This window comes from Panicum virgatum, chromosome 6K (assembly GCF_016808335.1).
Source record: "Panicum virgatum strain AP13 chromosome 6K, P.virgatum_v5, whole genome shotgun sequence".
Classification (NCBI taxonomy): domain Eukaryota; kingdom Viridiplantae; phylum Streptophyta; class Magnoliopsida; order Poales; family Poaceae; genus Panicum; species Panicum virgatum.
Window position 1 is genome coordinate 46,608,410 of NC_053141.1, and position 26,213 is coordinate 46,634,622.

A 26,213-nucleotide genomic window follows, 5' to 3' on the forward strand; every position below is an offset into this window, starting at 1 on the left:
TTATCAGGGACTTGGGTGAGTCTTGGAGGTGTGAGTTGACCGGGAGTCCGGGATGCCGGAATGGCCCGCGTCAGGTGACTTGGCAGATGCTATACTTTGTTGATGCTACACATAGGAAACCCTAGCCTTATCCGTTGACTATTTCTTATACCATAATGCATCCACTTAAAGCTTGCATACGGATGGTGAAGTGAATCTATCCCGTCCTTGGGGATAGTTTGGTAGATGCAAGATCCGACTCGAAGATCGACGATGACTTTGAAGGAAGGACTAAGGACGACTCGTGCTTCGCTCAAGTTTGCATGTGGATGAAAGAAGACGTCAAGATGAAGGATGCCCCAGAAGTCTAGCTACCGCTTCCGTTTTCTGGTTGTTCCCTTTTAGCCCAATGGGCTTGTACCAGATGATTTCGTACCACAATCCGCTGGATTATGTAATAATTAAACCTTTGTTGTGTTTTATCGCGAAGTATGACTGTGATATGTAATTGAAATGAGTTCTATATGTGATAGCTACTGATCCAGAGACTATCACGACGATACAGGGAGTCAGGTTGTCCGTTCGACAACCCGGTTCGTTTCAGGCAATTTGTCAGTGGAAGTGGAAGTGATGTTGATGGTCTGGTTTAATTTTCATTGGGTTGTAGTGAAGCTCAATATTAGGTGATGAAACTGGTCCCTCGGGCAAAGAAAGATTATTGCTAATTTAATTGACCAATGAACTTATGGCCACCTCACTATTAGACAACAGTAGTTGGTCTAAAGCGACTGTAGGTTTTAAAGCTATTCTATAAAGTACTGCAACTTGTGCAATTGTTTGGCCGCACTACGCTGGCTTATTCCCCCGAAGATTCGTTGCTAGTACTTGTGAGATGGCGAGCAAAGACGTTGGATGCAGTGGGAACTGCTCGTTGGGTATTTTCTTCAAGCACCTCACGCGCATGGCATAGCTGTTGTCTTTGTGTCGTGACGTCGTGCTGCCTGGCCTCTCATATCATTGTCTACGACCAAACCATCTCTGAAAGCTGGCAGAAGCAGGAGGCGTAAGTTGACTGACTTGCATCAGTGCACGCAGCTCCATCAACCAAGCATGCCACACATGACGGCAAAGCAACACACTGCACATACAGAGTTCCTGTGGGGATTGCATTTGCAACACGCAACAAGATAGATGCTACCTTGTTCGGTCCACCTTCCATCTGCATTTGGAAAGGGCAGACAGGGCATGTCGTCAGTATCTTTATTTATTGTGTAGGTCTGGTTCTTCTATTTGGACATGGCTCAAGGACCTCCGACGAAGTTTTTTCTTCAGTTGTAGGTGACGACTCTGGCTTTGTTTGAGGACTTCTGCCAGGATAAATATGTGGATAAATATGTCAGGATAAATATGAATGCCACTTGATGACTACTGAAAAGTTAAAACAAACATGGAATGCAGTTACACGTACGTACGAGCACTCAGTATACTTACTATGCCTTGACGCTGAAGGCGTTCGTATGACTGGTCGAGGAATCGCAGCTCAAGCTCATTCTGGAAAACCACGTCCTCAGAGGAGTTGGCTCCAGTAGTAGGCCCATCTCAAGTGAAGGAAACGATGGTGTAACTACTGCAGTCTTGAGCGGTTCCGTTCAGCCTTCGCCAAACTGATATCCTGAGAAACAGTTCCAGCCGAGATCAGAGCAACAAAACTAGCTTGATTGCTCGATGTGCTTCTTCCTTTTGACGCCCGTGACTCTAATGTGCACCATCATCCCAAACTGCTGCAAAAGGCCGCCAAGCAAACAATTAGCCCTGATATTAATTATTCTCGACCGGATCACATGATAGTTGCACACTAACGATCTCAACACAATGAAAAGTTTCTCTATGATAACATGCAGCTCACACAAACTGCTGCACAAACACACCACCCAGTGAAAAAAGACATTTTTTGTTGTCACGAGATGGAAAGCAGAGATGACAATGGCACTCCCACTAATTAATTTTCTGGTGATTAATTAGTTGCACATTTCAGATTGTGGAATGCATGGTACGGTAGATGAGGGAAGAGTAGCATGATGCACGGGTACATGCATACATATAGGCCGTAGCCTCGAGTTGTGATGATGCCGGAACAAGCAATAATGCGAGGTGGAACAATATAATAGCAGCAGAATGAGCTGATGGGACAGAGGTGGTGAAAGCGGGAGCATACGAACGCACCTCAGTTGCCTTGAGAGTTGAGATTGAGAACCACCACCGCACGAGGGAAGGAACCACTTCACTGGCTTCTTTCTTCCAGGTGCGGGTTCTGGTGCTGGTGCTGGAATGAGTTTATACGGAATAGAAGCGACCAAGTGAAAGTACTCCCCACCTTCTCTGCAACGCCTCTGCAGGTCAGGGCAGTCCCATATCCATAGGAATTCGAGGGCTGGGAGCCGCTGGAGGAGACCCTGCGGAAATCTCTCGATCCCTGGACAATCACCAATCTCCAACCGCTCAAGGGAAGTGAGGCCATCCATCCCATCAGGCAGCTCTTTCAGCGCACCGCAACTCAACACACGGAGGTTCCTCAGCTTAGCTAGATCTCCGAGGTTTGAAGGCAGCGCCAACAAACTTCTGCTGAAGGAAATGTCAATTTTCTCGAGGGATGCAGGCAACTTGGGGATCCGGAGCAAGCTGTCACAAGAGTATATACGTAAAAAATCCAGCTGGGGCAGCGGAAGGATTTCCTCTTCCTCAGATGATGAGCCCTTCCCCTCCAGTTTGGAGCAACTCCAAATATGCAGACGTCGAAGACGAGGCAAACATCGGAGCTCCTCCACTGACCAGCGGACAATATTGGAGCATGAACTGATTTCCAATTCTTCCACGAAGACCCAGCAGTCCCGAAGTCCAAGTTGCAATTTGGATTTGTTAAATACTGATACGAAGCCGTCGTCACCCTTAAGCTGCAAATATCGCAGGGTGTCCAGAGGTCTTTGACTCTGACTTTGCTGTCCGTCTCGAGGCATCACCACGTCTACCGGCAAAAATGATATGTTTAAGCGGATAAGAGACGACAAACAGTCCAAAGGTATGGGCATCGGAACGAGAGCACCTGTAGCAGAGTTTTTCTCTTTGCCATTAGATAGGTAGAGATATTTCAGAACTGGTGCGTTTGGAAAACTTGCAAGCTTATCACAGTTAATAATATATAGACTTTCAAGCCGGGGAAATGTCATCGAGCTATTAATCTCTCCTGCGCTGTTTTCTGCCCATCTCTCCAACTTTGGCAAATGTATTAACCACATCCTCTTTAGCACTGGGAATAGTTGCGGAGGGGTATTGTGTCCTGCAGCTTCCACGTCAATCTTCCTACATAGTGTGGTCAGGCTATCCATGTTGGATAAAGACAAATCCTCGAGACAGGGCAACGACCACACCATTGGGAGATCAACACATCTTGGGCAGTGAGAAATTTCAAGCTTTCTCAAGCGCAGGAATATCCGAGGGTCTTTCATCCAATGTGGAATTGCCAGACCGCCATACCCGTGTACATCCAATTCTTTTAGCTCGCCTTGTGGATGTGGTGCGAGAGATTCTAGCACTCGGCATTAACATGTAGCATCGTCATATATGCTGCGGCCCCAACACAACAACAGTTCACTTAAAGAGCATCTCCAAGAGCTTTTCCAAAATCTACTCTCTAAATTATCATTTGGAGAGTCATTTGAGTGAAAATCGTTTTCCATATCTTTGTCATTTCCAACAGCTCTTCTATATCTTATTTGTAGTCTAGAGAGCTATCATTACTCTCCATCTTTGGCTAACATGAAATCCGGAATAGAGGATATCTATCTTTGGATATTCATTTGAAGAGCCTGTTGGAGGCTAATTTTTCATCAAAATATCTATTTCTATAAATTAGAGAAGATATAAAGAGTCTCTTGGAGATGCTCTAAATTATGTTTCTCATGGAGATTAGCTTTTGACCCACTCTTTACATTCCTCAAGTTGTACAGCTCCAACCTATTGCCAAGATGCCGCAGGTCTTTGAGCTCCTCGATTCCAAAGCCATCTCCAGTGCCCACAATAAATGTTGTTAGTGTATGAAGATTATGCAGCAGGCCAAGTTTTGGAGGCATTTGTTCCAATTTCCAACATCCCAAAAGATGAATATGGATGAGCTTCTTCAAACTAGTTGTCATACCTTCAGGTAAATACTGTAGCCCACGGCAATTGTTGAGCCTCAACGATTGCAAGTTATACAATAAACATACTGAGTCTGGCAATTTAGTAATTTTGGACTCAGAAATATCAAGATATCGTAAATGTATTGTACTTGTGAGCTGGTTATAGTTGACAGAAGGGCATCCACCTCCCAATTGCAAAGCTCTTAATGACATCAAATTAATTTCCATAATATCCTTGTTCTCTGAGTGAGTGAGTGAGTAAAGTGCGGAGAGATGATGTGGATTTGAATAATCCATTGGTTTTTTTTTCCATTCATCACTTGAAACCAGGATGTGACGTACTCCATCATTTATTGGTATTTTTTATCGATAAACTCTGCTGCAAATGCACATTCATCTGTGACATCTTTTGCTAGGTCATGCATTAGATCATGCATTTTACATCTAATTACCGTATAACATTTATATCCATAAACAATCGCTTTCACATCTACATCTTGAAGAAAGGATCTCTGAACCAACTCGTTGAAAAGAAGTTCACCTTTCTTTGTCAAATCCATATTTCCCTTTTCATGAATGAAACCATTTGCCATCCATAGTTGGATCAACTTATCCTTCTCCATCCATAGTCCTTAGGGAAAACAGCACAGAATGCAAAGCATTGCTTCATTTCAGATGACAAGTATCTGTAGCTCAATTTTAGTATGGACAATACTCCATTGTTTGTATCACCTATATTGCTTTCTGCAATGGTCTCCCATTCCTGAACTTGATGCATCGTACTCATCAACCCACCCATTGTCTTCAGAGCAAGAGGTAGTCCTTTGCACCTATTAACGATGTGTTTTCCCAAAATGACCAACTCATCTGTCTGCTCTTGTGCCCCTTTACTATTAAATGCTTTCTTTGTGAACAATGTACATGAATCATCTTCACTAAGGCATGCTAGCTCAAGGTGTGGAAGGGTGCCCATTATGGAGGCCACTTGCTGGATGCAACTAGTGACAAGTATCATGCTTCGAGATCCACCTTTAGAAGAACACAATAGAGGCTTCAGGTCATCCTCCCACAGGCGCTGCTCTTCATTCCACACATCGTCAAGAACCAGTAAGAACCTTTTCCTACCAATCACTTCCTGCAGTTTGCCTTGCAACAGCTCCATGTTGTCAGGCAGGTCACATGTTCCTTTTGTAGCTAACTCGATGACAGATCTGACAATAGTTGTGGCTTCAAAATTTTTAGACACACAGTGCCACATCTTCAATTCAAAGTGATTTTGGACTCTATGGTCGTTGTACACCATCTTGGCTAGTGTGGTCTTGCCCAAACCTCCCATTCCAATGATAGGCAGCACCTGGACAACCTTCTGATCTTTCTTTTGGATTCTGCTGCTGGAATGTGAGAAGTGGAAGAGAGGGGATGCAGGTCAGTAGTGGCGAAGGAACCTCTTTAAGGACTTCTCTCTTTTGGATTCTGCTGCTGGAATGTGCTTTCTTGAAATATATTGACGCAAAAATCAACACACTGGAATCCGAGGGCAAGTATTCGCCAAGCACGGAAAGTGAACCAAGCGTGTCAGTCAATTTGAACTGAAATTGACAAGGGAGAAAATAGAGTCAAATTCGAGAGCGTATCGGCTGGGATTCCGAATATCTCTCAGATGAGCGTATCGGCAAGCTTTGCCGATATCATAGACGACAAAAAGATATTAAATGCAGGTGTGTAATAAACAAGCGCATCGGCAGGATCAGCCGATGCACTAAACGACAAAACCGGCTCTGAACAGCCGATCGCGTGTGTATGACAAGATCTAAGCTACGAATGTGTAACTCAGATGATGCGAGTTAAAAACAGATCTAAACCGGCTCTTGAAATAACAAAAGTGTTACTGCAAAACCTAAAGCCGATCCGATATATTTTTAAATATGATAATGGCCAAAAAGCGTAGAAAAATCTACAAATCTAGCCGATATCGATAATTGGTGAATAAATCTAGACGAAACGACAGCGATACGCCCGGAAGTCAAAGCCTAGATAAACTCGATAACTTTTGAATAGATTTGAACGAAGCCACAGCGATGCGCCCGGTAACTAAAATTCAAATATACTCGGTAAAACGAAAACTCACCAGCAAATCAAGTCGCTCGAATGTGAGGCGTTCTTGATCAACTTGAAAGAACTCGTCGAAAAAGAAAAGAAAAGGCGAAGTCGCCGAAAAAGTGCAAAGGAATTGTAAAGTTTTGTTGTATTGGATGTGTATCAAGTTTTTCCGGTCCCTTACAACTGATATTTATAGCCTAGCGCTATCAAGTCCTAGCCGATTACGGCAAACATTACTTGATTTTAAAGAAAAGACTAACTAAAGATAAACTACTTTAAATACTACAATACAACCGAATCATCAAAATTCTCGTAGAGTCCGGATCCTCTTCTCCTTCCTTGACTTCATCGACAACTCTCCATCGGCCGAGCACCAGAGCGGACAAATTAGCATCTTCGTAGAATATTCTCCTGGCCCATCGGACGGACTCCATCGGTCGATTCCAACCCTGTGCGTCTTTTGGTTTCTTCCAAATCCGCCACCTTCCCTTCGCAAAAATCACCTTCCATGACACGTGTCAAAAAACGGTGTCAACAGAATAGAAGAGACCAAGCTCTTGTTTAGTTGTAAAATTCCAAATCTATCGCATCGAACGGGAATCTTACATGCATGGAGTATTAAATCTAGACAAAATAAAAAATTAATTGCATAGTTTGCTTGTAAATTATGAGACGAATCTAATGAGTATAATTAGGCCATGATTAACACTAAATTGCTACAATTATACATTCATTGAGCCTCAAAGACTGTAAGTTATACAATACACATAGTGAATTTGGCAATCTAGCAATGTCTGACTCAGAAAGGTCAAGGTACCATAGATGTGTTCTGTTTATGAGTGGGCTGTGGATAAAAGAAGAATTGACGCAGCAGAACGCTCTTAACGATGTCAGTTTGAAGTCCTTACTATCCCTTTGTTTCGATTGAATTAGTAAAGTGTGGAGAGATGATGTGCCTTTCAGTAATGTGCTGATTTCATCCAATTCACAAGATTTATTCTGAGTCACATCTTTCACTCACGCTTTATTCTGAGTCAACTCTTCTACAGAGGCACAGTCATCTGTAACATCTTTTGCTAGGTCATGCATTAAACTAGCAAGGAGGCCCGCGCAAATAACGCGGGTAGCTAGATATTTGATATTTTTATGTTACTGTTTCTATCTAAATTATTAGTCACTTTATTAGGTACGTATTATCTTTGTTCTACTTGAAACTAATCTAATTCAAATTAAATTTATAGAAAATAGTACCAACATCTATAAGGTCAAATTAGTTTCATTAAATCTATCATAAAATATATATTTATAGTGTATTTATTTGGTATTATGAAAATTAATATATTTTATTGTCCTGGTCAGTGAATAAAAATGTTCCACTTACGACAAAATTAAAGTGCTAAATAATTTTGAATGGATGTAATAACATTTGCATTCTACTCTAAAAGAAATTTACGCCAATATTATTGTTTGTGATGTCATTGTAATTGTTTTGTCCCAATATCCTAGACGAAGGTAGCATCTATGTTTTTTTTTCCACCATAATACTTTGTGGTATATAATTTTTTAGAATACCTCACGTAGAAACATAATTTTGATATTTATTGAAAGTAATACAAAAATTAAGCTTTCAATAGAAATATATTTGTTGTTTGACCGGTAATGAATATTTTTGTCTGAAAGTTTTAGTTACGATTAAAGATTACTCTTATTTTTTTAAGAAGAAGATTTAGATGAGTGGCTTAATATACACTACTATGAGATCATTAGAATTTAGTTTTTGAATATTAGTCAAAAAAACTTAATGAGTAGTGGATGCATTATCTTTATTATTTTTCGTATCCAGCCTCTCCAATTGCTACAACAGATCTAAACATGCTCCCCTTGTTTTATGGCTGCTGCACCAATAAATTTGTTGTTATGCAAGCAAGATATAGACCCTTGAGCTCGTTCCATTTGCTAAAATTACACCCAAGAAGCTCTGCCCACTACACTTTAGTCAATGTGGTCCGCGACTTACTATACATACCTGATCGGGGGCTGAGTCAAAGAAAAGCTCGGTATTCTCTTCAGCGCGAACTCGACCCGACCCGGCCACCAGGTCGGATTCTTTTATTCAAGCCCGGCCCGATATGTGGTCAGGTCGGGTTAAACCCAATTTTTCATGTACAATTTTTGGGTTCGGCCGTTTTTTTTGGGATTTTAGGTAAGAAAAGTCTAGCTCTATCCAACATATTGTTTCTTGTGGGTCGAAAATTTCTATCCAAACTGGTCAACATATTGGTTGGATTGGGCATTTTGGATGTGTCGGGTCAGGTTCATTGGGTTGGACTGCCCATAATTAGGTATATCCATGTCAAATATTGGTCCCGAGTTGGTTTCTTTGGATCATATCACCACTCTTTCCCTACAACATGTTATTTTCTCATATTCAATAGGAATATATTTTTATTTTTGACTGGTCATGAATAGTTTTGTATGAAAGTTTGGTTAAGGTTAAAATTTTCTCTTTGTTTTTTATTAAGAAGAAGTTCTTGGTGAGTGGCTCAATGTATACTATCCTGGTATCATTAAAATTTAATTTTTTAATAATTCCAGTTGCTAGTGATGATGAGCATGCTGCAGTGGTAATGACTTGCTAGGATGCATCATGTTGATACTCTCGTACAACATGGCCGCATCACCAAATTTTCATTCATAGGCTCCTAATGTCCATGTGCTGGTTATTGTCACACTCCCCCAAGTTGAGCACTCTCAAGTACAATTGTTCTTCACTTCAAAACCTTTTGCATGATTGATTGATGCTACTTGTTGGCCAAGACAGTCTGTCTTTTCGGGCAACGATATATATATATATGCATACCCTGCCGCATGATTGATAATTTTTTTCCTTTTGCTTATGCCCTTTATCCACAAAATTGCAAATTAAATTGTTTTCTAAAATTAATATACACCGATTACTATTGTTTACTTATTAAGAAAAACTAACGGTGGGTGAGTACCGCGAGTAGAGATTCATGGGGTGTAACACACAGTATAGATCCCATCCGTGAGACGAACGGTGGACAAATGAGTTTAGATAGGTTGAGGCCGCTTGGAAGCGTAACACCCTATGTTCTGTGCGATGCTAGTTGTTATATTCAGTCTGGTATCATCAACTGAGGGAGTCCTAAATCAGGATCCAAGCATCCCCCACTTACACATTACTCTTCTATTCTACTTATAGTTGGGGTGGGGGGAGGCTTAGGTGTGAACACGATGCCCTAGGATAGGCGCGGGGCGGCAAGTGGTGCCTACCGTCTGGGCATGGCCCAATTCTAAAAGGCAGACCTGTTCTTGTTCGAGATTGTACCCCGAGGGATCCCGTGATATTCTGGGGTAAATTGGGATCCTTGTTTTGCCCTAAGTTTTTGCCCGGGGTCGCGGTTGCTCTTCTCCATATTTGTCTAACACGATGGGAAGCGGCGGATGCTGGGGGCACCACACTATCCATCACCAGTTGATGTGACGTGACCCCAGGGAGCCCCCCTCCCAGCGTGGTCACAGCGCCGTTTGTGGGCACGCCTCCCCTATAATCATGCAGTTTTATGGGGAAAGCGCGTCATCCTCGAGCCCTGTTATGCTGCACCGAGATGATGTATTAAATGTGCCGCCAGGCTAACCGTTCTCCACGAAGGGATCACCCTACTTCTGAGGGATGTGTGACCTCCCCCGGTGCGGGGCCCTTCAATCCAAAGGGCTCCACACGTGCGTTTCATTCTAGACCATTACCTGGTGGCAGGTCGGAATTGTCTTTGGGTCTATCTACCCCATATCTATCTAGGGCTAAGGCGACTTATTCCTATGGCGCTGAGAAAAACCAATAGTACTATTTCCTAATGTTAATGGCCTAATGCATTAGATTTTGACTTGAATAGCACGTGGATGAAAGATTGATTTCCAGCATATTTTTTTTTGAAAAGTCTTTGACGTTATAAGCTTGGTCTATCCTATTTTAATTTCTAATTTAGCTATTTACTAATTCTAATTTAGATATTTACTAATATTCAGTATGGATTCTTTAAATTAATATGAACCGCTAGATCTTTTTAAAATCTAACTGTTTAAATCCTTCTATTTATTAGGTTAACGTGGAAATTTCTCTTCGAGTTAGTCTAGACCGTTAGATCTTCATAAAATTTAATAAATCCTTCACTTTTTTAGATTAACCTGGGAATTTCTCTTCAAGTTAGTTTAGCCCGTTAGATCTTTATAAAATCCAATGTTGTACTCTCTCCATATAGGAAATAGAAGATTTTTAGGATAACAACACAGTCTCCAAAGCATAACTTTGACTGCTTGTTTTTATAAAAATATTTGTTGAAAAGTGATATATATATAAGTGATTTTTAAGAAAAATCTATTTACATGGCTTTCACTTTTTCAAACTCAATAACTGAAAAGTTATTCATGATTTATATTCCCAATGGTTAACCCAAACCTTATCCAAAACGATATTCTTTTCCTATACGGAGGGAGTATATTTTTTATCTTTTTTAATTAACGCGATAATTTCTAAACTCTCTCGATAAACATTGTGGCTTCCTTTAATACTCTCTTATATGTACCTATTTCTAAACCGAGCAAGGTTTCCACCTTAATTTTTTGTTTGGTCTGTCTTGTGTCATTGACATGTGGATCTTAGTCCATCCCATATGCAAGTCGGACAACTTCTCCGTCCATGACTCAATCACATAAATCCTTATACATTAAAATATGGACAACTATATGTATCTGATACCTATACCAACTTTGTCCGTAGCACGCATGGGGGCAGATTTGCAATCGGAATCCTAAGCGGAACCCGAACAAAATCAATCTGAATCAAAACTGGAAGCTGGGCAATTAATCAACATCTCACACTATCGCCACACGGTTTGTAGACGTAGCGAGAGAGTAAAAAAATTGATGGTCTCATGTAGATCTAGGTAAAATTTAAATTACCCGCACTAATGCACAGGCACTATGCTAGTTAATATAATAAATAGATGTCAATTGCTTTTCTAGTGGCCGCTGATCACAGCAGCACACCATCGGTGCCCTCAGCTTCGTAAAACTCTTATCCTATTTTGTAAACTAAACTACACATCAACATATTCCTATAGCTAGATAGCTAGGATGGAGTACACCTTACGAATTCTACGTCATGGAAATAATGGAGTCTTTTTTTTAGATTGGAAATAATAGAGTCCGAGTGTAATAAAACAATAGAGCCCAAGTCTAATAGGAAATAGGAAACATAAAATTTAATCTAATATAGTTTTTTATGTGATATAGATTCTTTAGAATAATACATACCGTTAGATCTTCATAAAATCCAACGGTGCAAATCTTTCTCTTTTTTAGATTAACGTGGGAATTTCTAGACTCTCTCGGCGAACGTGGTGGCTTCTTTTAACACTATTGTATTAAGATAATAGATCATGCATTTTACATGCAACTGCCTCGGAAAACTGTTTCACATTCACATCTTGAAGAAAGGATCTCCAAGTCAACTCTTTGAAAATGAATTCACCTTTCTGTTCCAAATCCATGGCACCCTCTTCATGAATAAAACCGTTTGCCATCCATAGCTGGATCAACATGTCCTTCTCCATCTCATAGTCCTTGGGGAAAACTGCGCAGAAGGCAAAGCATTGCTTCATTTCTTCAGACCAAGCATCATGTTCTCGCCTAAGCTGGTCTCTTGAGAGAATGTTCCTTTCAGTCGATACGTCTTCCTTTTTGACACTTGGGACTTGTCATGGGCACGATCATCCTACGCTGCTGCACAAGGGCAAGCAAATGATTAATTGCAGATTAAAAGATTTCAGATGGATAATGTTGGCGACGTGACCACGTCGTCCCTGGAAACCCGCTCCATGATCCTCTTTCTGTGGATCACGGCGGCTAGTTAGGGTAGTTGGTTAGGCGCACGTTGTGCTTGTGTACATGTATATAAACTCAAGAGGAGATCAATACAATTGTAGTTGACACTCCAATCTCCTTCATGGTATCAGACGGGGAATCTGACGAGTTCGTTAACCCCTTCTCCTCGCCTTCCTCGCCTCCTTCCGCTGCCATGGACGTCAGCTCCACCTCTGCCCTTGCCTCCGGTTCCTCTAGCTCCTCCACTGCGCAATCCCCTGATGCCCTGAGCGACATCCTTCGTCGGGCTCAGATGGGACCGCCTCCTCCCTCCACCTCCACCGTCTCCCTCCCCCAGATCCAGTCCGTGAACATCAGATCTCATGTTCACATCGTCCTTGATCTGGAAAACACCTCCTACTCCCAATGGCGGCGCCTCTTCGACACGGCCTTCGGCAAGTTCGGTCTCCGTGACCATGTCAGCGCCACCACCACCCCTCACTTCTCCGATCCTGACTGGGCCAAGATTGATGAATGCATCGTGAATTGGCTCTACATGACCGTCTCCACCGATCTCCTGGACATCGTCATGGAGAAGGACGACACCGCGCTCACCGTCTGGACGGCCATCGAGGAACTCTTCCACGACAACCGCCTCACGCGCGCCGTCCACCTCGAGTCGGAGTTCCGCTCCCTCATGCAAGGCGATCTTTCCATGACTGAGTACTGCTCTCAACTGAAAGTGCTCGCCGGAAAACTCGCCGACGTTGGTCATCCCGTTCGTGAGGACAATCAAGTGGTGAACATGCTGCGCGGCCTCAACCCCAAGTTTCGTCACATGATCTCCTCCATCAACGGGCAAGATCCCCTTCCCTCCTTCCGCAAGGTGTGCTCCCAGCTTCTCCTTGAGGAGAAGAGCCTCCAGCAACAGGAGAAGCAACTCGGGCCTGGCGCTCAGGCATTCTACGTCGGGCTCCCCTCGTCGTCCACCTCCTCTCTGAGCGCGCCTGGTGCCACCACCAACAAGAAGAAGAAGAAGCGTGGGAAGTCCACCTCCAACGCCGGCTCCTCCTCCAACCCCGCCGCTTCCAGTACCACGGGCGGTTCCGGCGGCGCCGGCGCACCTTTCGCTCGTCCTCCAGCTCCGTCTGCGGCACAATGGCAGGCCGGGTTTAACCCGTGGACCAGCATGGTGCAGGCTTGGCCCATGCCGTTCCGCATTCCGGCCGCCGGTGTTCTTGGTCCTCGGCCAGGTCAGCCGCAACAACAGGCGTTTGCGGCCCAACTGCCTTCATCGACGGGCGCATCCACCATGCCCCCGTCGATGACGCGGCCCTGGGATCACAGCGCTCTGCTCGCGGCACTGAACAACATCGCCTCCAGCCCTGCTGCAAGCACCTCTGAATGGTACTTCGACACTGGTGCGTCCTCTCACATCTCCTCCACACCTGCCCCTCTCCACTCCTTTTCCCACTCCTCTGCTCCCTCTTCCATTCTCGTTGGCAATGGAGCTTCCCTTCCTGTTACCTCTACAGGTGTCTCTTCTATACCTACACCTCATTCTGCTTTGCATCTCAACAATGTTCTAGTCTCTCCTCATTTGATTAAGAACCTTGTTTCAGTTCGTGCTCTAACCCGTGACAATGTTGTCACCGTTGAATTTGACTCTTATGGTTTTTCCATTAAGGATCTTCACACCAGGGAGGTGATTTTGCGTTGTGAAAGCAATGGTGACCTTTACCCTCTTCGCTCGTCACCACAGCTGCTCACTGCATCCACTTCCCTTGATCTGTGGCATCAACGGTTAGGGCACCCAGGCCGTCACATTTCCCCCTCCTCTCTTGCATCATTTGAATTCAGTTGTAATAAAGCCACTGATCATACCTGCATTGCCTGTCAACTTGGAAAGCACACTCGGTTGCCCTTTTCTCCCTCTACTTCAGTTTCTTATTTTCCCTTTCAACTACTGCATGCTGATGTATGGACATCCCCAATAGCAAGTGTTTCTGGTTTTCAGTTCTACCTTGTTATCTTGGATGATTACTCACATTATGTGTGGACGTTTCCATTGCGACGCAAATCTGATGTTGCACCGATCCTGATCTCGTTCCACTCATATGTTTGCACGCAGTTTCAGCGACCAGTAGTTGCTTTTCAAACTGATAATGGCCGGGAGTTCGACAACCACGCTATGCGTTCTTTCTTTGCCTCGCACGGCGTCTCTTTGCGCTTCTCATGTCCCTACACATCCCAGCAGAATGGGAAAGCTGAGCGCATCCTTCGCACTCTCAATGATGGTGTGCGCACGCTGCTCTTTCACTCTAGTGTCCCTACTGTGTTCTGGGCAGAGGCGCTCGCCACCATGACATATCTCCTCAACCGACGACCATGCACCAGCACAGGCTCGTTCACCCCACATGACCTTCTTCTCGGCGCACCACCGGATTACACGTTGCTCCGTGTATTTGGCTGTGCCTGCTACCCCAACCTCACTGCTACCACACCCAACAAACTCTCTCCCCGTACCACACAATGTGTCTTCTTTGGCTACTCGCCGAATCACCGCGGCTACCGCTATTATGATCCTGCGACACGTCGGGTGCTCACCTCGCGTCACATGGTGTTTGACGAGCTCTCCTTCCCATACCGTTCTGCCACTCCGACAGCGACACGTGTGACACCCACCGGTTCGCTTGATCCTGCTTCCGTCGTGGCCGCTAACCCTCTGCAGGTTCATCGTGACATCGACTGTCCGTCGCCACGGCCACCGCGAGTGCGCGCTCCGGCCGTGTCCCCATCGCGCTCGCCGATGCAGATCTTGCCCTCCGCGTCTACCACACCTACGCTCGCTCAGTCGGCCTCGTCCCCGGCACCAGCACCTGTACCGTCGACGCTGAGTCCTTCGTCTACACCGACTGCGTCGCATGTGCGGACCTCGACGGCATCACCATCGGCATCACCCATGGCAACCACTGCACCGACTCGTGCACCCGAGTCGCCGTCATCTCCAGCATGGCGCACTGCCCCGGCGTTCGACTGTACACCGACGCAGCCTCCGGCTCCAGATCGCGGCGCACCCACGGCGTCAACGTCCACTGATGCGGCTCGACCACGGCATCCCATGGTGACACGCGGGCGCACTGGCATCGTCAAGCCCAACCCGCGCTACGCGTGCACTACCATGACGACCACCATCTCCCCGATCCCGGCGTCTGCACGTGCGGCTCTGCGTGACCCCAACTGGAAGGCGGCCATGGAAGCCGAATATGGTGCTCTCCTCGCCAACAGTACGTGGGAACTCGTACCACGTCCACCGGGTGCCAACGTAGTCACCGGCAAGTGGGTGTTCCGCGTCAAATACAAGCCCGATGGCTCTCTTGATCGCTACAAGGCCAGATGGGTCGTCCGTGGGTTCTCTAAACGTCCCGGAGTGGATTTCGGAGAGACCTTCTCACCGGTGGTTAAACCGGCCACAATCCGCATGGTCTTGACACTCGTTGTGTCTCGTGGCTAGCAAGCTCGACAACTCGACGTCTCCAACGCCTTTCTGCACGGGAACCTCTCCGAGCGGGTGTACTGTCAGCAGCCGATTGGCTTTGTCGATCCACGGCGACCACACGACGTGTGTCTCTTGTCCAAGAGCCTCTACGGGCTGAAGCAGGCACCGTGCGCCTGGTATGAGCGCTTCGCTGGGTTCATCGCCACGATCGGCTTCACACCGACACGCTCCGACACGTCCCTCTTCGTTCTTCGTCGAGGCACGGCCATGGCCATTCTTCTCCTGTACGTTGACGATATGATCATCAGGGCCTCCACTACGGCTCTTCTTCGGCAAGTCATCAACAAGCTTCAAGCGGAATTTGCAGTAAAAGACATGGGCGACCTCCACTTCTTTCTGGGTGTTGAGGTCACTCGGTCAGCCGGTGGGTTTCACTTGTCTCAGACTCAGTATGCCGAAGAGCTGCTTGATCGTGCCGGCATGTCCAACTGCCGCCCGATCTCTACGCCCATCGACGTCAAACCGAAGCTGCCTGCAGCCAGTGGAGAACCAGTGTCTGATCCTTCAGAGTACAGGAGGATTGCCGGAGCACTTCAATGGATGACCCTCACGCGTCCAGATATTGCACACGCCGTTCAGCAAATCTGCCTGCACATGCACGATCCGCGTGAAGGTCATCTCGCTCTCATCAAGCGCGTTCTCCGCTACCTCCAAGGTACTACTGATCACGGGCTGCATCTTCCGGCGTCACGGTCACTGGACATCATCGCTTACTCTGACGCCGATTGGGCTGGGTGCCCGGATACGCGCCGATCTACATCAGGCTACTGCGTCTACCTTGGTGATGCTCTGGTGTCGTGGTCCTCCAAGCGCCAGCCTACGGTTTCACGTTCTAGCGCCGAGGCGGAGTATCGGGCGATTGCTAACGCCGTGTCTGAGTGCTGCTGGCTTCGCCAACTCCTGGGCGAGCTATCAGTTCCGGTTGACAAGGCGACACTTGTGTATTGCGACAACATCTCCTCAGTTTACATGGCGTCGAATCCAGTCCACCATCGACGGACAAAGCATATCGAGCTCGACATACATTTTGTTCGTGAGAAGGTGGCCGTCGGCGACGTGAGAGTTCTACATGTTCCTACAGGCCAGCAGTTTGCAGATATTATGACCAAGGGACTACCCTCTTCAGTGTTCCAGGAGTTTCGCTCCAGTCTTGGCATCTCACCGACCGATGCTACGACTGCCGGGGGGTGTTGGCGACGTGACCACGTCGTCCCTGGAAACCCGCTCCATGGTCCTCTTTCTGTGGATCACGGCGGCTAGTTAGGGTAGTTGGTTAGGCGCACGTTGTGCTTGTGTACATGTATATAAACTCAAGAGGAGATCAATACAATTGTAGTTGACACTCCAATCTCCTTCAGATAATAGAGTAGCTTATGGTACATTTCAGATGAGGAGCACAGTTTGGGTAAGTACCAGGTATATCGGACTAGAAGTTCACAGGGGAGATGTGAAGCGCAAGCATACGCACCTCATCAGTTGCCTTGATTAGAACCACCAGGGCACGAGGGAAAGAACCACTTCACTGCCTTCTTCACTTGAGGTGTGGGTTCTGGTGCTTCAATGTATTTATCGGGGATAGAAGCGACCAAGTCAAAATACTCCCCGCCTTCTCTGCAATGCCTCTGCAGGTCAGGGCAGCCACCTATCCATAGGTATTTCAGGCCTGGGAGCCGCTGGAGCAGAGCCGGCGGAAGCTTCTCTATCCCTGGACACTCACCAATCGTCAACCGCTCGAGGGAGGTGAGGCCATCCATCCCATCAGGCAGCGCTTTCAACGCTTCGCACTTCCACACGTAGAGTTCCCTCAGCTTGGCTAGATCCCCGAGGTTTGAAGGCAGCGCCACCAAATTTGTGTTGTTGTAAGTCCAGTATCAGTGGGAGGGTCATAAGAGTGCTATGGATATTAAATTTGATAATATGTACCAATAGTATGAGGAGAGAGAAGAGAAAAGTGTCATGAAATATGAGATGAGTGTCATCACCATGACCCTCCACTGGCACAGTTTTTAAGATTCCAATCTAGGTAACTGTATCGATGACACCTCCATTGAAACTGGGCTAAATATTAAATATAGATTTCCTCGAGCGATGCGGCCAACTTGGGGATTTGGAGCAAGCTGTCGCAAGAGGATATGTGTAGTATTTCCAGCTGGGGCAGCCAAAGAATTTCCTCTTCCTTCGATGATGAGCAGGAGCAGCCCGTCCCCTCGAGTTTGGAGCAAAACCAAATACGCAGGCATCGAAGCCGAGGCAAACATCGGAGCTCCTCCGCTGGCCAGCGGACAATATTGGAGCATGCATTGATACGCAATTCTTCCACCAACACCAAGCAGTTGTCAAGTCCAAGTTGCAACTTGGATTTGTTAAATACTGATGCGAAGCTGACGTCGCCCTTGAGATGCAAACATCGCAGGGTGTACACTGATCTCTGACCCTGCTGTGGCTGGCCGTATGGTGGCATCACCACGTCTACCAGCAAAAATTCTATGTTTAAGCGGACGATGGACGATAAATAGCCCAAAGGCATGCGCATCAGAACGTGAGCACCAGTAGCACAGTTATTCTCTTTGCTACGAGATAGGTTTAGACATGTGAGAACGGGTATCTCTGGAAAACTTACAAGCTTATCACAGTCCCGGATAGATAGCTTTTCAAGCCGGGGAAACGTCACCAATCTATTAATCTCACCCGCACTGTTTTCTGACCATCTCTCCAATTCAGGCAGAAACGTTAGCTCCATCCTCTTTAGCATCGGGAATAATTGCACAGGGGTATTCTATCCTGCAGCTTCAACGTTCCTAGATAGCGTGGTCAGGCTATACATCTTGGATAAAGACAAATCCTCAAGACAAGGCAACGACCATACTGTTGGGAGATCAACACATCTAGGGCAATGGGAAATAATGAGTTTTCTCAAGCGCAGGAATAGCTGAGAGTCTTTCGTCCATTTTGGAATTGCCAGGCCACCTGTTAGAGGAGTCAAGGGCTTATTGGGTCTTAACCCATTAGGGTTTATTAGTCGCTTGCTTAGGAGTCAAGTAAACCTTTCTATATAAGGAGAGGTTTACTTGATTAGAGAGGTTGCTTGATTAGATTGATATATCTCCTCTCCTTATATAGAGATGTTTACTTGACCCCTAAACAAGCGACTAATAAACTCTAATGGGCTAAGGCCCAATAAGCCCTTGACTCCTCTAACACTACCATACCCATGTACCTCCAAATATTTGAGCTCAGCTTGTGGATGTGTTGCAAGAGATTCCAGAACCTGTTCCTCATTGCTGGCATCAACATTTGTAGGATTGTAAAATTGGTTGCGGCCCCAGCACAACAATAGTTCACTTAAATTCTGTTTCTCATGAGATTGGCCTTTGACCCACTCTTTACATTCCTCAAGTTGTACAGCTCCAACCTATTGCCAAGATGTCGTAGGTATTTGAGCTCCTCGATTCCAAAGCCATCACGGTGCCCACACTAAATTTCATCAGTGTATGAAGATTGTGTAGTAAGCCAATTTTTGGAGGCATGCGTTCCAATTTATCACATCCAAAAAGACAAATATGAATGAGCTTCCTCAAACTAGTTACCATACCTTCAGGTAAATATTGTAGGTCGCGGCAATAGTTGAGCCTCAATGATTGCAAGTTGTAAAATAAACATATTGAGTCTGGCAATCTAATAATGTTGGAACAGGAAATATCAAGATATTGTAAATGTATTGTATTTATGAGCTGCTTATGGATGAGAGAAGTCCATTTACATTGCAAAACTCTTAATGGCATCAATTTAATCCCCTTAAGATCCTCGCACTTTGAGTGAGTGAGTAAAGTGTGGAGAGATGATACGGGTTTCAAAAATCCATTGATTTTTTCCATATCATTACTTGAAACCTGCATGTGACGTATTCCATCTTTCATCGACATTTTTTTACCAATAAACTCTGTTGCAAATGCACATTCATCTGTGACATCTTTTGCTAGGTCATGCATTAGATCATGCATTTTACATCCAATTGCAGTATAATATAAAAAAGGGCGTACCCATTGCCGTAGGCTTCCCGCACTGTTATCCATGGCCAAAAATCTGTTTCACATTTACATCTTGAAGAAAGGACCTCTGAGCCAACTCATTGAAAACAAGTTCACCTTTCTCTGCCAAATCCATATTTTCCCTCTTCATGAATATAGCCGTTTGCCATCCACAGTTGGATCAACATGTCCTTCTCCATCTCATAGTCCTTGGGGAAAACTGCGCAGAAGGCAAAGCATTGCTTCATTTCAGATGATAATTGTTTGTAGCTCAGTTTGAGCATGGGCAATACTTCATCTTTGCCTTGAGTGGTATCACTAAAATTGCTATCTGCAATGGCCTCCCATTCCTGGACTTGTTTCTTCGAACTCATCAAGCCACCCATTGTCTTCAGTGCAAGAGGCAGTCCCTTGCACTTGTTAACGATTCGTCTGCCAATCATTGCTAACTCTGCTTGCTCTTGTACTCCATTACTAAATGCTTTTTTCGAGAATAGTTCCCATGAATCATCTTCACTCAGGCACACTAACTCATGGGGTGGAAAGGTGCCCATTATCGATGCCACTTGTCTACTTCGACTTGTGACAACTATCATGCTTCCTGATCCACCAATGGAAGAGCAGAGTAGTGGCTTCAGGTCATCCTCCCACTTGTGTTGGTCTTCATTCCATACATCATCAAGAATGAGTAGGAACCTTTTACGGCCAATAGCTTCCTGCAGTCGCCGTTGCAGCAGCTCAATGGTGTCAGGCAGATCACATCTGCTATTTGTAGCTAACTCAATTATAGATCTCACAAGAGGAATAGCTTCAAAATTTTCCGATACACAGTGCCACATCTTCAACTCGAAATGCTTCTGAATTATGTGGTTGTTGTACACCATCTTGGCTAGCGTGGTGTTGCCCACACCCCCCATCCCAATGACGGGCAACACTTGCACATCCTGCTGATCTTGTTGGTCCAGCAACAGCTTCACCACAACCTCCTTGTCGCCATCTCTGTTGGTGTATATGTGTACAGCCCATATGGCTCATGTGTGAGGCTCATCTAGAGATTTATGTATAACTACTATATTACCCACTCTTCTAGAATTTGGAGGAATACACTGAAATTATCCTCTAGCATGGTATCAGACTAGCTTCTCTCTTCCTCCCTCTCCAGCCGCCGCCGCCACCGCCGCCGCCTCCATGGCCGGCCGGCCGCCGGCCCTCTCCTCCTTCCCTCCCCTCTCCTCTGCTGCTGGATCTGCCGGGCCAGCCCCTGGCACTGCGGGCTCCGGCGCTCCACCGGTCTGGCGCGCTCCGGCCGCCGCCCTGGCCATCCTCGAGCCAGCGCCGGCCGCTGCTGCGGGCGCCGCCGCCGCGGGGGCCGCGGGCGCCGCCGCCGCAGGGACCGCGGGCCCCCTACAGCCGCCCCTGCAGCTGCCGCCCATGCAGGGCCCCCTGTAGCTGCCCGACGACGCCGCCGCCACCGCCGCTGCGGCTGGCGCGGGGGGCGCCGCCGCTGCTGCCGCCACCCACCGCGCCGCTGTCGCTGCGGGCAAGCAGCCCCTTACCACCAACACCGGCCTTCATGAAGCTCTTCCCGCGCCGGCCGCGCCCGCTCCCGCGTGGCCTGGGCTCGGGGTGCCCCCCGCGGATGCGCCGTACGCCGCCGCCGCCCTCTGTGGGCAGCAGGCCGACGCTGCTCTCGCCGCGGCCCTCCTTGCCGCCAAGTCCGAGGCTTCGGCGGCTCAGGAGCGGGTCCGTGCGGCTGCCCTCGCTTGGGAGCGCGAGCGCTCCGCGGCCAATGCTCTCACTCGTCGGGTTGCCGAGGCGGAGCACTACTTCCGTGTCTCCTTCGGCCCGCAGCCCGTCGTCCCCTTCACCGAGCACGGCGCCTCTTCTTCCCACCAGGCTCCGCCTTCTGGTTCTGGACCCCGGCTCGACCCGACCGATCTCATGGTCGCCCAACTCCACCTTCAGGCCGCCGGCGTCCAGAACATCAAGGCCTTGGTTTCCGTCGTCCTCGACCCCACGTCCTCCTCCTACGGGCGCTGGCGGGACCAGGTCCTCCTCGCCCTCCGCCGCTACGCCCTCGACGACCACGTCCTCCTCAACACGCTGGTCGAGGCACGGGACGTGGTGTGGCTGCGCCTCGACAGCCTCGTCATGTCCTGGATCTTTGGGACCATCTCCCTAGATCTGCAGGACATCGTCAGGACTCACAGCGGCACCGCTCGACAGGCCTGGCTGGCGCTCGAGGGGCAGTTCCTTGGCAACGCCGAGTTTCGCGCTCTCCAGCTCGACGCCTCCTTCCGCACCTTCGAGCAGGGGGGGCCCTCTCTGTTGGGGAGTTCTGCAGGAGGATGAAGGGCATGGCCGATGCTCTTCACGACCTCGGGTGCTCGGCACCCGACAGGGTCTTGGTGCTCAACGTCCTGCGGGGTCTCAACAGCACCTACGACCACCTGCGGACATGGATCACCCGCCAGAGGCCCTTCCCCTCCTTCCTGCAGGTCAACGGACGACCTCGTCCTCGAGGATATCACCAGGGGTCCCGCGACCGGCTCGTACTCGTCCACCTCCACCGCGCTCGTGGCTGCTCCACTGGCTTCCTCCGCCTCGCCTGCCACCTCCCTCCTTTGCTCCTCCCACCGGCCAGACCGAGGGTGGGGGGGCCGCGGGCGTCATCAGCGGGGGGGACGGTGGTGGTGCTGGCGACACTGTTCCTGGTGGCGCTGGTGGGGGCCGTCAGGGCACCTCGACTCCGACTCCGACTACGGCTCCCACTCCTGCTCCTGCCCCTGGAGGTACGCCCTAGCCATCCTTCAGCAACCCATGGTCAGGGCGCATCTCGATGTGGCCGTTTCAGAGTCAGGGGGGGCTCGTCCTCAGCCCCAGTCGGCGGCCATGTTCACCGGTGCTGCTCCCCTGTTCGCGCCGTCCCGTTCGCGCCGTCCTGAACCCCGCCCGCTCAGCCCAGCCAGCAGCCGGCCTGGCCTGGGGGGTGGGACCAGGCCGCACTGGCACAGTCCTTCAGCACCATGGGGCTGACGCCGCCAGTCAGCACCGAGTGGATCGCTGACTCGGGTGCCTCCTTCCACACCACCCCAGATGCTGGTATACTTTCTTCCGTCCGACCCCCACACCCTTCTTGTCCTTCTTCCATGATGGTTGGTGATGGCTCTTGCCTTCCTGTCACCGCCGTGGGTTCTGCTCCTGGTTCTTTTCGTCTTCCCAATGTTCTTGTTGCTCCTCAGATGGTTCGTATACTTCTTTCCATTCGCTAGTTTACAGCTGACAATTCTTGTTCCACCGAAGTTGACTCTTCTGGTCTAACTGTGAAGGATTCGGCTTCCCAACGTCCGCTCCTCCGATGTGACAGCACGGGGCCCCTTTACACCCTTCGCCTTCCGTCTTCCGCTGCACTACCTTCGACCTCTTCTTCGTCTGCCGCTTTTGCCGCGACGCCGTCTTCCACCACCTGGCACAGCCGTCTTGGTCACCCTGGCTGCGATATTTTGGCTCAGTTTAGTCGTAGTACCAATGTTCCTTGTACTATAGCTCCTGCAGAGCACCTCTGTCATGCGTGCCAGCTAGGTCGTCATGTTAGACTTTCTTTTTCTTCTTCCTCTTCGCATGCGATGCATGCCTTTGATCTTGTTCACTGTGACCTGTGGACATCTCCCGTACCCAGCATTTCTGGCTATAAATATTATTTGGTGGTGGTTGATGATTTCTCTCATTACTCTTGGACTTTTCCTTTGCGCGCCAAGTCTGAGACCTTTCCCACCCTCCTCCACTTCTTTGCCTAGGTGTCCACTTAGTTCGGCCTCACCATTAAGGCCGTCCAGTGTGAAAACGGGCGTGAGTTCGATAACTCCATCTGCAGTTCTTTCTTCCTTTCTCGGGGTGTTCAGCTGCGTATGTCTTGTCCGTATATCTCTCCCCAGAACGGCAAGGCTGAGCGGATGATTCGCACGACGAACGACGTCATGCGCACACTTCTGATGCAGGCCTCTCTGCCTCCCCGCTTCTGGGCTGAGAGTCTCCGCACCGCCACCTACATGATTAACCGCCTTCCGTCCACTGCTTCTCCTGCTCCCACTCCACACCACGCTCTTTTCGGTACCCCTCATTGCTACGACCACCTTCGTGTCTTTGGGTGTGCATGTTATCCTAACATCTGCGCCACTGCTCCTCACAAACTGGCACCCCGCTCGACACGGTGTGTGTTTCTTGGTTACTCCCCCGACCACAAGGGGTACCGCTGCTTTGACCTCACCTCTCGCCGGATCCTCATCTCCCGACACATCGTGTTTGACGAGTCGGATTTCCCCTACTCCACCTCCTCTACACCCTATCTTCGCTTGACCCGGTGCCTCAGCCACCTTTGTCTGCCTGTCCTTTTCCTGCAGGTCTTCCTGGTACACCGACACCGCTACCGGTGATCCCTGTTGCGCCTCGCGCGGCCCCGGTACCTGCTGTCGCGCCACGCGCGGCCCCGGGACCTCCTGTCGCGCCACGCGCGGCCCGCTGTCTCCTGCTGCGCCACGCGCGGCCCGGTGCCTCCTACGGCGCATGCGCGCTACGCCCAGCCGGTGCAGGTGTACCGGCGTCGTTCGGTGCCAGCACCGGCGCCGGACCCGACTCCGGCACCGAAGTCGCCACCGCCACGTACACCGGAGCCGTTGCCGCAGCCACCTCCGCCGACTCTCTCTCGAGTCGAGCCGGCTGTGTACCACCCGCCAGTCATCCATCGGGACCCTCGTCACATTCATCCCATGGTGACTCGGCGGATGACTTCTCAGCCCGCGACTCTCTCCGCCACCGAGGGAGAGCCGCGGATCTCTCCGGTACCCTCCTCTGTCCGCGACGCCCTGGTGGATTCTCACTGGCGTCGCGCGATGGAAGAGGAGTACGCGGCTCTTCTTGCCAACCAGACGTGGGACCTCGTGCCGCGTCTGTCTGGTTGCAATGTGGTCACTGGCAAGTGGATCTGGACGCATAAGCGTCAAGCTGATGGCACACTGGATCGCTACAAGGCTCGTTGGGTTCTCCGGGGCTTCACCGAGCAGCCTGGTGTGGACTATGATGAGAATTTCAGTCCGGTGGTGAAGCCTGCTACTGTGCGCACGATCCTCTCGCTCTTGGCCTGTGCACCAGCTGAATGTGAAGAATGTATTTCTCCATAGCACTCTGTCAGAGACAGTCTACTATAGTGAGTCAGTGGGATTTGTGGACTCCATTCGTCCGGACATGGTCTGCTGACTCAACAAGTCTCTCTATGATCTGAAGCAGGCTCCTCGGGATTGGTATTCTCTGTTTGCCACGTTCTTGTTGACATTGGGGTTCACCGAAGTCAAATCTGACACTTCTCTGTTCATCTACCGCCGTGGGGATGAGACTGCCTACCTGCTGCTCTATGTTGATGATATTGTGCTCAGAGCCTCCAGTCAGCAATTGCTTCAGTGCATCATCTCCTCTCTGCAGCAAGAGTTTGCTATGAAGGATCTTGGTCAGCTCCACCACTTCTTGGGCGTTACTATTGAGCCTCGCCCGTCTAGCCTTCTCATTCACCAGCGGCAGTATACACTTGATATTCTGGAACGGGTTAGGATGACTGATTGCAAGCCATGCTCCACTCCTGTCGACACTCAGACGAAGCTGTCTGCTGATTTGAGTGATCCCATAGTTGATCCTACTGCCTACCGGAGTCTTGCCGGTGCCTTGCAGTACCTCACTTTCACCAAGCCGGACCTCACCTATGCAGTTCAGCGGGTCTATCTTCATATGCATGACCCCGGGAGTCACATCTTGTTGCGCTGAAGCGTCTTCTCCGCTACGTCTATGGCACTGTTGACTTCAGTCTGGTTCTTCACCGCTCTCCCTCTGCTGAGCTGGTTGTCTACACCGACGCTGACTGGGCTGGCTGTCCGGACACTCGCCGCTCCACTTCCAGCTAATGCCGTCTTTCTGGGCGGCAACCTTGTCTTCTGGTCGTCCAAGCGGCAGCCGGTTGTCTCCCGCTCCAGTGCCGAGGCGGAGTACCATGCTGTCGCTAACGGCGTGGCGGAGGCGTCCTGGCTACGACATCTCTTGGCGGAGCTCCATAGCCCGCTCGCCAAGAGCACGCTCGTCTACTGCGACAACTTCAGCGCTGTGTATCTCTCCACCAACCCCGTTCAGCATCAGCGGACGAAGCATGTGGAGATCGACTTGCACTTCGTTCACGACAGGGTCGCTATCGACAATGTTCGGGTCCTCCATGTCCCGACCACCTCCCAGTTTGCTGACATCTTCACCAAGGGTCTTCCTTCCTCGACTTTCTCAGAGTTTCGCTCCAACCTCAACGTAGCAAGTGGCTAGTTGTGGCTGCAGGGGGATGTTGTTTCTGTGTGTGCTTTTTTTGTTATCCAGTCGTGAACTCCGCTGCGCCGGTAGTTCAGACTGTGGGGGGAGGTGTTGGTGTATATGTGTACAGTACAGCCCATATGACTCGTGTGA

The 26,213-nt window shown here is 48.7% G+C and overlaps 3 protein-coding genes across 3 annotated transcripts in view; all 3 read right to left on the bottom strand.

Moving 5' to 3' along the window:
* LOC120713067 (disease resistance protein RPV1-like) overlaps positions 1-3,566 on the bottom strand; it is a 47,482-nt gene extending 43,916 nt beyond the window's left edge. Inside the window, exons 1-2 of the mRNA XM_039999046.1 lie at positions 2,203-3,566; positions 1,471-1,760 (exon numbers count right to left, since the gene is read on the bottom strand). Coding sequence (XP_039854980.1) covers positions 1,748-1,760; positions 2,203-3,482 — 1,293 coding nt within the window. The 5' untranslated portion in view covers positions 3,483-3,566 and the 3' untranslated portion in view covers positions 1,471-1,747. The remainder of the gene's footprint in view (positions 1-1,470; positions 1,761-2,202) is intronic.
* A 1,048-nt stretch (positions 3,567-4,614) lies between these two features.
* On the bottom strand, positions 4,615-12,434 carry LOC120713582 (putative disease resistance protein RGA3). The gene is made up of 2 exons (XM_039999511.1): positions 12,316-12,434; positions 4,615-5,545 (listed from the first exon to the last, which is right to left on the bottom strand). Exons 1-2 carry the CDS (start codon positions 12,432-12,434, stop codon positions 4,759-4,761), a joined length of 906 nt encoding a protein of 301 aa, XP_039855445.1. The 3' UTR covers positions 4,615-4,758.
* Positions 12,435-19,593: 7,159 nt separating this feature from the next.
* Positions 19,594-20,888, bottom strand: LOC120713068 (putative disease resistance protein RGA3). The gene is made up of 2 exons (XM_039999047.1): positions 19,766-20,888; positions 19,594-19,722 (listed from the first exon to the last, which is right to left on the bottom strand). The coding sequence occupies exon 1, from the start codon at positions 20,639-20,641 to the stop codon at positions 19,838-19,840; it is 804 nt and encodes a 267-aa protein (XP_039854981.1). The 5' UTR covers positions 20,642-20,888; the 3' UTR covers positions 19,594-19,722; positions 19,766-19,837.
* Positions 20,889-26,213: the final 5,325 nt, after the last annotated feature.

Coding starts and splice junctions, on each gene's coding strand:
- LOC120713582 (XM_039999511.1), bottom strand. CDS start 12,434: ATGTCGCTCAGGGCATCAGGGGATTGCGCAGTGGAGGAGCTAGAGGAA. Junction 5,546..12,315: donor GAGGAAGGCGAGGAGAAGGG/GTTAACGAACTC, acceptor CTCACATTCCAG/CAGCAGAATCCAAAAGAAAG.
- LOC120713068 (XM_039999047.1), bottom strand. CDS start 20,641: ATGGGGGGTGTGGGCAACACCACGCTAGCCAAGATGGTGTACAACAAC.